The 12,900-nt window shown below is 41.1% G+C and overlaps 1 protein-coding gene across 1 annotated transcript; it reads right to left on the bottom strand.

Annotated features, from left to right (window-relative positions):
- Nucleotides 1–1,606: 1,606 nt before the first annotated feature.
- eef1e1 (eukaryotic translation elongation factor 1 epsilon 1) lies at nt 1,607–9,463 on the bottom strand. Its single transcript, XM_003443526.5, has 4 exons — nt 9,311–9,463; nt 7,752–7,949; nt 5,320–5,415; nt 1,607–3,624 (listed from the first exon to the last, which is right to left on the bottom strand). The coding sequence occupies exons 1-4, from the start codon at nt 9,392–9,394 to the stop codon at nt 3,481–3,483; spliced, it is 522 nt and encodes a 173-aa protein (XP_003443574.1). The 5' UTR covers nt 9,395–9,463; the 3' UTR covers nt 1,607–3,480.
- Between the last annotated feature and the right edge of the window lie 3,437 nt (nt 9,464–12,900).

The raw sequence follows: 12,900 nt of genomic DNA, 5'->3' as shown, positions 1-12,900 counted from the left end.
AGGGCCCCCCCTGCAGAGAGTTGCTTCCCTTGCATTCAGAAGTCATCATGAAGGTCGTCCCTAATTGGTGCCTCTGTCCTGTGTACCTGCTGTGGCCCCCTCACTCTGCCTGCACTCAGGTTTGATCAGCGAGGAGCCTAACTGTGAGGCCTTACCACAACAGCGTTTTGAGATTCGGCTGACAGCTTGAGCAAAGAGCAAGGACGAGAGAGACAGTCTAAAAATGACTGACTCGTCAGCATCGTGCTTTAAAAAATATCTTGAGATAGATTAAGAAAAACCACCCCACCCCCCCCAGGAAACTAAAGACCATCCCATGCTGATTTTAAACGATAGATAGCCACCTTATTGTCACAGAACTCAGGGGTGTCAAACATAAGGCCGGGGGGCCAGAATCAGCACTGCCAGATTTCAATCTGACCCACTGGACGTTTTTGGAAAATAGGTAGGAGACAAATATTGGAATTTTAACTGTAATTTTATAAATTTTAAAACTTGTCCTACTGATAACGACTTCCTGCCATGGCCATTCATACTAAACCAAAGTAATTAAATAGGAGATAAACAGATTAATGACAGAAATGTTTCTGTTTTTCACAACCAACAAGAGAAATCATTATTTTTTACACTCTGTCCACAGTAAAATAAATAACTAAAATAAGACATTGTTTGTGAATTATATAAAACATTTTCGGCTCTATAATTACAGGACAGTCTTGACGATAAGTGGACTGAATTTTTTCAGTAAATTTAGGTTTTTTATTTTTGACAGTGCTAAAATGCAGCTGCATCTCTGTATCATGTAGAAAATCTGAGACGTACTATTGTTGGTGTTGAGAAATCTCATGGATTAAATGTACAGTTAAACTACTTTAGAACGACAGTAAGGAAAGTCTCACTGCTCTGACCCACTTAAGATCAAACTGGGTTGTATGTGATTCACAATGCAAAATGAGTTCGACTTCCCTGAACTAACTGGATATCAACCTCACAGCATTAACACATAAGATGAAAACACTTTTTATTTTATAACGCGAGTTATTTTAATTTTCAGGTGTGATGTTTGATCATCTCATTCGTTTGCAGAAACATTTTCTTGTCACTTTTATTGGTTTATTTTCTGCCTTTTTTGGGGTCAATTTGATTCATATATTACTAAGTAAACAAAGCGGTTTATTCACCTTATTAGCTGCAGTGGGTTGTTTGCCAGCTGTCAGTTTCTGTTTCAAACTAAACTACAAACTGCTTCTCTTATGATTTGGGTTTTTGCACCTGTAAGCTCCACAGCGGCGTTCACTCATCACTCTCTGATTTCTGCATTTAAATAAATAACAATTTCAAATGCGAACTCTGTGACTGAAAGGTTTTTATTTTTATAATAAAAGTATTTTACTGTTGCAACGTTTGTAACTATGGAAACATCACACACATCATTTTAGATTTGCCCAGCTGCAACGTTTTTTTTAACACCTCAGAAGTTAGCAGGCCTGTCAGATGCTACGCGTTCAAAACTGCATTCCGATCTAATGTTAACATAACCAGGAGGACAAGGGCTTCTTTAATGGTAGAGAACATAAAAAATGCTCCAGCTAGTCACAAGGCTCACTCAGATGACTGCAAGCTGTTTATATCCTTCACATCTACTTTTATAACACTTGCCACAAACACACAGCGTGCAGTCTTACAGAACCCTGCTGAACAATAGCTCTGTATTCTGGCTCTGCAAAACAAATTCATGAAGAATATGCACACTCTGTAAGAAATCAGGGGTCATGAGCTGCGGATCCCTTTGATTTATTGGCACAGGATGAGCGTCGTGGTTACACCAGATAACAAACCGCTGAGGTTTAAGCAACGGACGATATGCAAGACATGCTGGCGGGAAGGGATTTAAAACAACAACAAAACAAAAAAACATGGCTGAAATGTCAACATTTAAATACATAATGATAAAGATATTAAGAGTATTACATAAAGCTGTCAGTCCCACCATGTAAGAGCTGTAAGGTTTAAGTAAAGGATGATTTTATGAGTTACTCCTCTAACCCTACACATTAGTGCTTTTATCGTAGCTTCATGATGCTAATACACAGGTTAGACCAACACTGCCATGATTTGGCCTGTTAATGGCGCTAATAGCAAACAGCCAGTCAGCAGCAGTGATGCTTTCGGAGGCACTGATTATTGTTCACATGTCACAAAAAGATCCCTCTGCCTCTGGGTGCTCTCTTCTCTGCGTGGCCCTCTCTCCCTTCCTCCCTCGCTCACTCTCTGCCTCCCTTCGTCCTTCTCTCTTCAGTAGCCCCATGGGAGCGTGAGGGTTGAAATGACACACAGTGGCTGACTGTCGCCCAGGGGCCTGGGTTCTGGCCTTGGCTGGCTGGATCTGTGTGGCAGCTGGTGAGCCCGCTGCCCTCTCTCTGGCCTGCAGCATCAACAGTGGTGGTAGTGGGACTGATTGGAGCCTCACTCTGATCTCTGACTCTGGGGCTGACGCTCAACTGCTCACTGCTGCCCACACAGCTGGTGGTGAGGAAGTGGAACACGGAGCGGGGATGTAATCAGGAAAAGAACAAAAACACGCACACAAGCACACACGCAGAAACTAAACCGTCCACTAAATGCACACGGAAAAACTAAATCCTAACAAAACAGCATCAGATACAAGTAGACGATGGCAATACCCACAAGTCTGTGGGGGTTACGATATGGAACCTGGAACATCATAGAAATAGGACAGACTGTGAGGCTGCACGGAGGAAGCAGCGTCTCCCCAAGGACATAACGTGCTTCCAGTTAAGTAACATCTTAAACCTTCTTTGAAACTGTAATACTTATCACATGTTTGAGTTCAAGGCTCAGATTAAAGAAATAATCATTCATAAATAGAAACACCTTTCAGCCAAGCTAGCAGCATTTTACTGCAACCCACAAAGCCACACAAGACTTTCCAAAGTCAAAAACAAAACAAACAGCCTCAAATTGTCGCTCCCTTCATCACTGAGTAAGCATTAAGGTGCCAGACTTCTCATAGTGTTAGCCTTACTGAGTCACCAAAGGGTTACAGAGACAGAGACCCTTCTTTCCTTCACTTCCTTCCTTCCTAATGCGTCACTAAAACAAAAAGCCTACTCTATCAGGCAATATATTTATTAAAAACAGTGACCTTGTGTGAAAGAATGATTGAATTGAATTACATGTGTAGTAGCAGTAATTCCCTTTATAGTACCTAACATAGAAAAACTTTTTAGTTTGTGTTCTTCGCCTATCCACCTACATAACCAAAGATAAGAGTACAGGTTTGCGACTAAAACAAAAACATCTAGGCGAGAATAAGAATCTGAAATGCAGAATATCAGTGCGACAGTATGGAAGTTATGATTGTGATGTGACGCAGTCTTGGTAAGAACACGAGTTGTCCAGATCTGCGGCAGGATAGTGATGAGTGAGACTGGATAGGCGGAGGGCGGTGGTCAGGTCTCAGTGGTGTCTGCTGGTGTAAATTCTGTTCCTGAGCACAGCTACTGGAGGGAGGTGGTGCCGCACACCAGGGTAGCGCTGGATGTGGTCGAACCAGCGGGTAACATTCACATACTGCTCCCTGTCCTGGATGGCCAAGTCCACCTGGGAAAGAGAAGATCATTGGAGGTAAAGCGTTTAACCGCATCGTGAAGGCGAGTTAAACTGACATCAGAAAATCTATTTAACACAGTTAAGGTCGGCAGAAAAACACAAAGATGTTTTTGCTGTCAAAGATGGTTTAACATTCATGAGTTTCCTACAAAAACAATCAAATATGAACCATTAAAAGTATAAAGCAGTGCGTTTCCCTCTTCCCTCAGTTTTATCCTGTTATCAAAAACATGTTAATGCTGCCTATCTGGGTCTCAAGTACACTCGCAAAATAGATTCTTAAACACGAGTTTGATTTCCTGGTTAAATAAGGATGAATAAAATCAGTAGAATTTACTCTCATTTTGGTGAAACATGGATATTTTCTTCTAGACTCTTTAGAAATCCCATTAAATGAAGAAGGAAAAAAAGAACCCAGTTTTAGTGAAACTCTTATATAGAAAACACAAAGCTAAAGAGAGGCTACATGTAAGCAACGTGTATTTTCATGAGATCACATGCGAGAAGTGTTGATGCACTGGTTTAGGTTGGTTTAAATGTTCTTAAAATCTAAAAATAATTACACTTAAAGAACAGCTTCATGACGACTGCCTTTTTTATGCACTTTTGATGATGCGCTCTTATTAATACGGAACTCATGTGATATAAAACATGTATTTGTCTCTGTTGTTACAACTGAACAGATATCAAAACCTGAAATAAATGAATTACAAACTTCAGCAGATTTCACATGATGGAAATCACATGGTAAACAATGTTTTCTTTTAGTTGCAGCACAACGCAGGTGGACAACTGGAAATGTTTGAAGCACTGAAATGTCCTTGAAAAACATTATTAAGCGTTTTTTTTAATCACATAATTAAGTGGAATATGGAAATTCCCCAAAACGGACAACGATCCAGCCTACAACCATTCCAGCATCAGTCAGGTTTAATGTTTGTGTAAAGTAGTTTCCCATGAATTGAACATCAGCACAGGCTGTGGTTAAGGGTCGCACTAGCTGACCTTCTGTCCCCGAGGTTAAAAACCACACTGACTGCAAACCAAAGTGACGCCCCTCTGCCTGGTGGCGTGGAGTGGGAGGAGGTGGGGGCCTTCCATCTTTGCCACAAAAACTGACATCTCTGAACATGTGATCTCCCCCCGCCTCCGTCTCATTCTGCCATTCCCATTTCTGAACTCGCTTGTTTTTTATCCTGTAAGGCGTAGCAAACTTACTTGTCCCTGGTCTGAGGGTAAAGACATCACTTTATGCCACATCGCTTTATCTGACTGAGGAGAAGTGAGAATCTGTTTATAATCCGTGTGTTTATTGCCAGCTTGTCCTCGGTGCCCTTTGGCCATGTGACTGGTCTAATTGTACGTTATGCGAGATGACAAATTGCTTATTAAAGTTGAGGTTTGACCAAAGTGAGTGTTGATAAGGAGAGAAAAGCATGAAAGATGGGGTGGGTAGACGAATCCTTGGTAAATGACTGTAACAATGTAATTAGACAAATAACTTTGAAAAACCTAAAGACAAGTTTCTAAAAGGTTTGGTTGTTACAAAGTGTTTCCTAGAAGCACATTTTAAAGATTCAAAGTTAATGTGAACACCCCAGAATACATTAAGTTGATAAATGAGTAGAAACATTGAGGCTTACGAGTAAAGTCGGCACATAAGGGAGCTTCAAACAGGTAACTTACGATGACTGGATGGATTCCATAGTACACAAAAACATCAGCTAAGGTGAACTGGTTCCCAGCCAGATAGACCTTGTCTTGCAGGTAGAGATTGAGGTCCTGAAAGAGGAAATTTCAAAAGCATAAAACACGCTATGCAAATCAGGTCATTTCTTATGATAATTTATGCATTATGGTAAGTATTTCAATGCAAACACAAATGTCTTAATGTGACAGATGGACACATTATATGAATCACTAATGAAGCATCCCTAAAAAAAGAGATGCTGGGACTACGAAATGTTGCTGTCTTGATGGACGTTATAGACTTAAAGGGGGCACATCAGCAGGTTCATTAACCTATATATCTGTGGGTGCGTGAGGTACACGAGTCTGGTTCATGGCTTGCGTGCGTGTCTGTGCGCTGCTATGTGGATAGGAATAATATGTAACCTGAGGGTGAATGTCATCTCTCCCCATGACTGGCGACTTAGCACAGATGCCGTACAAAACGGGCTATTTGTTTACTCCTCTACCAAATGACTACAACTCTCGCTTGCAAATCTAATGAAGCCGTCTTAAACTTGGGCAGCACGTCGTGCACTCCTCAGTCTGTGTCTGCGCAAGCAAAGTCGTGCATGGAAGTGCTGGTCCCTGGGGAAGGGACCATCTTTAGCACTTGTACATTGTGCGAAGGCGAGGGAAAACTCCAAACACACACAGAGCATCTTGGGGGCAAATGGAGTTATTGTGCGGGAAGTGTGGGTGATGCCAAACAAGGCATGAAGACTGCAGACTTCCTCCCCTTCCACAGGCAGATCCTTGCTTTTCTTTAGCCTACAGCCATCAGGCTGAAGCCTAGTCGAGCATCAGAGGAGAGGCAGCTCTCCTGCTGCCCTGCACCCAGCACATGGAGCTCAAACCTGGGTTCTTTGCTACCTGCCCCCACCTAACTGTGCATCAGTGCTGTTGCTGCATTCAGATAAAAATCCTACAGAAGAGTCAACTCGAGCCTATGAATAACTAAATAAAGGAGATACAGGTGCACTAATGAATCACACCTTTTCTTTATTATTTCTGTACAAACTTGATGCTCCAGAGACTATTTTTTATTGTTGCTGGCATTCTTAGACTCAGACACAGTGATCTCTCGAGTTTATACAACTTTCATTTGGCCTTCAGGCAACCATAGCCGTCAATACACTGCTCAGTACTCCATCCATCCATTTTCTTATCTGCCTATTCAGCTTCGGATATAGAGGGAGGTTGAAGCCTGTCCTGGCTGACACTGTGTGAGAGGCGTTTTACTTTCAATTGTAACACCTGAAAACATTACACAGGAGTCAAAAAAAACAGAAGAAGTGAAAACGATTTCTTCGTTTACACTGAGAGTTTACAGTTTTGTCAAAAACTGAATGATCGTGCTCTCCACTCACTGAAGACAAAGTACTTAGCAGATGCAATCATTTGTATACTACAGCATTTGCATGCTGAAACAAAAGATAATAGTCAAATTGAGTGGCAGCAGGAAGTTTTCAATACTGGCCTGATTTGTTTAAAGTGGAGTGACAGACTTTCACCAACACTCAGCTTGTCTCTGGGTTCAGGGCCAACCCAAACTGGCTTGTTTATCAACATATTACATGAGTGACAAGATGTTTACTTCGGAAACAAGTCTCAGCTTGCGAAGCAACAAATGTCTTATTTGCATCCTGGGGTGAAAAGTTTAAAAACTCCTCCAGATGACACTTTTATCTGAGCATAATTTAATGGGAGATGACTGGTGTGCTTAAAAGGAGAGCGTTAAGGACGCGGCTCAAGCAGCAGGACAGGACAGGGGGCCACCGGGCACCAGTGCTGAGCTGCTCAGGGCGACTTCCGTCTGTAAGTGGCACCATTAAAATATTTAAGAGGCCTGTCCAGATAACATGCTGCCGCACAGCATGACTTCTCAGCCATGCCACAACAGCGTGTCACGCTGAGAAGTGCGCACATACACACACACAAATGCACAGACACTTCACGCTGACAGGACGGTGCCAAGAGGCGCGCGGCATCCAGCCGACCAGCGGCTGACGATCCGTTTCATGCTGACTGGCGTCAGGCACATTAAAGTATTTTGCTCTGTCGCGTGGGGCCATGTCACTGAAGGGCCATACATCAGCCCGTATTCCTGTCGCTCGCGCCTTAATAAGGCAAACAGACACACACATTGACCTAACTGGTGGTCACAGGAGGTCAATGTGGAAGAAACTGACAAAGAAACTATCAAAGAAAAAGAACGATTTTAACACTGATTTTAGCACAAAGAAAAAAATAAGACTTCTAAGCATGTTTGGAAACATCAGGATTAAAATCTGGGATCATTTTAAGTACGTATGCATTTAAGTCTAGAAATGCTGTTTCAATGAAAAGGAAAGGATTTCAAAGATTTCCTTGAAAATCAGCTCTTTTACCTTTAGGACGGTCTTGATGTCTTCCTTTGTGCAACTGTCGAGTTTGGTCACTCTGTACTCGAGCCACTGCTGCACCACCGCTCTGCTCTCTGCGGTGTCACCCAGCAGCTCTGGGCGCTTGGCCTCTTTCGCCAGGTGACAGGCGATGGTCACCAACCCCACCAGCGGAGGACCATTATTATTCTGTAGCACAGGTACCTGGAGGGCGAGGAGTGACAGTGAGGGGTAGTTACAATCATTTCAATGCATCAGAAGCCAGCACTGTCTTTCTAAATAACACGCTTCATTTCCAGTGATGGCAAAACGTCCCTAATAAATGCATTTATTTTATTTGACTGTCTGGATCTCATATGCACGCCGATTATCAATGTGTAATTTGGAAAATACTGATTAGGGAAATTACGATGGACAGTTAGGTTGATATCCAGAAGAAAGAGTTTAATATGGGTGGGAAAAAAATACTTTCACAACTTTTCCTTATTAATCTTTCACTACAGCATCCTTTAAAAAAATCTGGTCATCCATTCTCTCTGGGATGAAGCTCAACATGAAGAAACTCCTCAGCCACATTTTGAAAGGTTTTATATGTATATATACATATATATGCACACACACACACACAAACACATTTATATATGTATACTGACGAAGGTGGTTAAGCCGATGCAGTCATCTGCACAGGGAGCAGATTGCTACCCCCACTTCTACAAAACCATCATTTACTGTTGTTTTGGACATACAGACAGATGGATTCAAATATCCAGTAGATGCATTTAAAAACAAACATACGTCCGGTCTTAAATATGAATAAAAAGATAAAGTAATTAATGTTAAAAAAAAAAAGACTGTTTAAAAATACAACAAAAACGGTTTAAGGTCTTTAGGAGGACGCAAAATGTGTATGAATGAGTGATGATGATTTGATGATAACTCCAATAATATGAAATGACATTTTTAAGGGCTTCATTTTGGAAACTTTAATTTGTTCAAACTTTATAAGACATTATTATCGATCGCTGTCAAATTTCTTTACTCTCCCGTTTCCCAAATATGTTTATTTTCCCCTGAATGAAAATAAATTACATAAAATAAATAACAATAATTTACTATTATTAGTACTTCACATGAAATTTATATTATTTTAAATATAGTTCCATATACATTACTAGAGTTCACTTGCTCTGTCCATCTCATGGTACTGACGGCTAACTCCTCCCCTCGCTTAGTTTCAATGGACGGCCATAGACAAAGCATGGGGCTACGTCTATTATAGCTTTATGCTATCCACTATGCTGACTTTTCCCAACAAGACCGCTGGCAAACACATCTCTCTGCGTGGAAATGCTGGGGAAATGGAGAAGCTTAGCTGACAACAGACGAACAGCCCGATATAGACACACTATAAGCACAGCTTTATTTCCAACACACATGCATGGCGTGTTAGCACTCCCCTGCTATAGCTAGGTGTCCCGGTTACAACAGCTCAGGAGGCTCCTTTCAGTTAAAATGGCAATTGTATCACCTACAGTAAATGACACAATAATGAACCGTTATATCACCTTTTTATCCCCCTGCGTACTGTACTTATTCGCCTTTTTTTGTCCAAGGTATTTCTCCAGCGAAGATAGCTCCCGCAACGCCATGTTTGTGACTGTCGGACAGGCAGGGTAGTGTGCGAATGATGTGATTGGCTTAAAGTCGCAATTCCCGCCCACTCACGCTTGACTGACTGAAGATTTAACCAAAGAAAACTTGGCATACGAATCCTTTCATTGTATTGCATCAGAGATTCTCCCAACTTAACCGATGAAACCAGTCTGTGAAATAACTAAAATAAATTAAAATACAGATACCTTTATGTTTTATTTAGTAAGGGCTATTATATAAAATTGCTATAAAATTACTTTGTAAGGAACTATAATAATAATAATAATAATGATTATAATAATGATCTCCAAATAGATTACATAATTTTTTATTTCAGGTAACAATGAAACTCATTCTTACATATATATAAATTTGATCATAGATTTATTGCAGATGTTTTTTAGATGGGGTTTAAAAAAATAAACCAAAGCAACCAACCAAACAAAAAACAATCAACCTGTGGATGCAGGTTACAATGCAAGGTTTTGCATGAAATTCACTGGGTTCAGGTACTTTGTTCTTATGACTTTCACACATTTACACCCAAATAAATGTTGCTGCCATGGGTGGAGGAGAGTGCATCTTCCAGACTGCAAAAATTGCTAAAAATCAGTTCAGTGAACCTGGCACTGGCCTGGCGTCTGAGCTCCCCAGATTCTAGTCCAATCAAGCGTTCATGGGATGGGATGAAACAAGCCTGATTTGCAGAGGCCCACCCTGCAACCCACAGGATCTAAAGGAATGCCAGCATTTTACTGCCAAGCACAGTAGTACACACCCAGAGGTCTTGTGTCTTAGCCCCAGCAGACCACAGCTATTATGGCATCACAAGGCAACCCGCAGTATTGTGCGGTAGGTGCATGTCCAGTATTGGGTGTAACATTGTAACGTGTTACAAAGTAATGCGCTACTGTAATCACATCACATATTTCAGTAACAAAGTAATGTAACTTGCTACTGTACTAAATTTAGTAATTTGATACAGTTACAATTATGTTGTTACTTTCCTTACAAAGGGTTCTTCAGTTATCTGTGTGCAGTGCAGCTAGAAAGAAACATTTTTTCTTCCTTTAATTAAGTAACATACTGCATTACTTTTAAGAAAAGTAACAAGTGAAGTGTAATACATGACTTACCCCAACACTGACCATGACATGGCCTCCACCATGTTTTACAGATGGCTGCAGACACTCACTGTTGTCCCTCTGTCCTGGCCTCCTCCAGGAGGCCTGCTTCTGATGAGGTTTCAGTGAACAGTAGATGTATCAGCTGATGGTCCAGATGCTCAGACCCTATGTCTGGATTTTTCCCTGTTTCTTAAGGACATGACTGTCAGATACTGTTTATCGTTTTAAGGCCTGACAGTTTTTCTTTTATCCAGTTTCCCCAAACTATTTAAGGACACAGTGCACACCATGTTGAGAAAGATGTTTTCAGCTAACAGCTCTTTCACCTTTTTTATCACCTTATTGCTGATAAAGTAGTTTTATGTCTGTCAAACTGTGTTATCTTTGGTAGTTTTCATAGATTCAACTAAAGAAACTGAAACAAACAATGTGTTTTTGTGACAGGCTGCTGCCAATGAAGATACAATGTAAAATTGGTTCTTTGATAGGTTGTCTGTTATGTGTAGACACAACACTGGTTCATCTTTAGGGTTAGGTGTCTTTTTTATGTTTGAATGACTCATAAGTCTGTGCTAGGTGAAAAATGTTTCGGTGTATCTGAAAATTTGGATAACTGATATCGAGTCTAAGACTTATTGCTTTCTGAGCCAGTCTATTGATAATACAGATTAAAAACAGCTAATCCAAACTATTAGGCTGATGATCAATAACCACTCAGACTACGAACAGAGTACATGCTGAAGCCAGAAAGCTGGTACCTTACTCACAGATTCTGAATATTTATAAGCGGATTTCTTTGTAAAGAGATGAGTGTGTGGCTGTTCAGTGTAATTTGAGTTCAATAAAAGCACAATATTTGTGTATCCCAGCATTCCCCTGGTGTACTCTCCCAGCTCCCATCATTGTAGGCTGGACTAATCAAAAATGATTCTTCTGTCCGTTCTTAGCTGCGTGCATCTTATCACTAAAGCTTTTCTTGTGAGGCTTTGTGGTCAAATAGAATCAGAATGACAGAGGGAGGTCTGGAGTTTCAGTCTGAAGTCCTGCAGCAAAGTTTTCCTGTCCTGTCCGTCTGCCTCTGCAGTGGGTCCTGGATGTGACATCGTGTGTGGCGTGTCTTTTTGGATATATACTGCGCGCATATGATTTACCCATAATGAAATGTCACCTGTCAGTCAAAACTAGGCTTACTAACTATGTACTGTGCAGGTATATGTGTGTGTGTGTGTGTCTGAGTACGTACTTGTGTGTTTAGTGAGAGTGACAGCCGTGCTGAAGTGCCACACTGCAAACTTTTCTTTCCGAGCACATCCTCGCTGCAACAACTCACCTCGATGACAAGACGTAAGGTTGCATCAGCGACTAGCAATACAAATCAAAATCATCTTTTTTTGTTCTTCTGGATTTGATCCACTTTAATGATACTGGAGTAAAGGCTGCCACTTTGAACTAAAGCCAGTGCTGTCCGCTTTTGTCTGGAACTGCATTTAGTGGCAGTGACTGATCCGTATGCTTTACTCCCTATTAATTGAATGCAATAATTAAAAGATATGCAGGCAAGAAAAAATATAAAAATCATCAATAAATGACACGTCAAAGTGGGGATACAGTCCACCTGTGGTTTTCTGTGCAATAATAAAAGAGACCCACAGGGAGGACAGGGCGAAAGAATCAACTTCTTAATCAAAGGAGACAGTGAACGCAGCGCCCAAATTCACGAAGCTGAACTTTCTTTCAAGCAAAAGCACATAAAGGAATCAAATTCATAGAGAGAGCAGGAGTGGATGTCAAGCTCGTACTGAGAGAAGTTCACACCGTAGTCTAACATACCAATTTCAATATTTTAATATCAACGGCCTTTTTGATTCTCATGCAGCAGCAGCCGTGCTTCACGTGAACTACTTTCACTGATGTTTATTGCCTCGCACATCCAGCGCATCCACAATGTTCCTTTTCGCTGCGTACGCTTAATATAGAAGAACAGATGATATTTTTAAACCCAATTTGCTGAGAAAAAGCTGTCCCAGAAAACAAATTAATTATAAGAATGAGTACGCAGACTATCACAAATGATTAGATGCCGTGAAACGAGGTAAACCTAATTCTCTAACCTTTCAGTTTTGTTTTGGGTTTTTTTGTGTGGGTTTTTTTTTTTCCTGTTTGTTTATAGGCTCCAGCACGTCATGCGCTTTCACCCTAGTAGGGCTTCCATAAATGCATGCCTGCAGCATTAAAGTGCATCTCCTTTAACTGAATGCCTCGAAGCTGCCACATTCTGTCTGTACTCAGGCGGGCTGAGGACAGCGATCCCTAGTGCTTAGGACTAACTGTAGCCTGTGGGAGTTTTCTCCTGCCGATTGTGATACACAATCTGG

The sequence above is a fragment of the Oreochromis niloticus genome, linkage group LG9 (genome assembly GCF_001858045.2).
Source record: "Oreochromis niloticus isolate F11D_XX linkage group LG9, O_niloticus_UMD_NMBU, whole genome shotgun sequence".
In the NCBI taxonomy this organism is placed as follows: Eukaryota; Metazoa; Chordata; class Actinopteri; order Cichliformes; family Cichlidae; genus Oreochromis; species Oreochromis niloticus.
This window is presented reverse-complemented; position numbering and strand designations above follow the sequence as displayed.

Bases quoted from the DNA above. Each gene is read 5' to 3' on its own strand.
- eef1e1 (XM_003443526.5), bottom strand. From the start codon at position 9,394: ATGGCGTTGCGGGAGCTATCTTCGCTGGAGAAATACCTTGGACAAAAA. The intron at 7,950-9,310 runs GTGATATAACGG...CTCGCCCTCCAG, and splicing joins GTACGCAGGGGGATAAAAAG to GTACCTGTGCTACAGAATAA. The intron at 5,416-7,751 runs GTAAAAGAGCTG...TTCCTCTTTCAG, and splicing joins ACATCAAGACCGTCCTAAAG to GACCTCAATCTCTACCTGCA.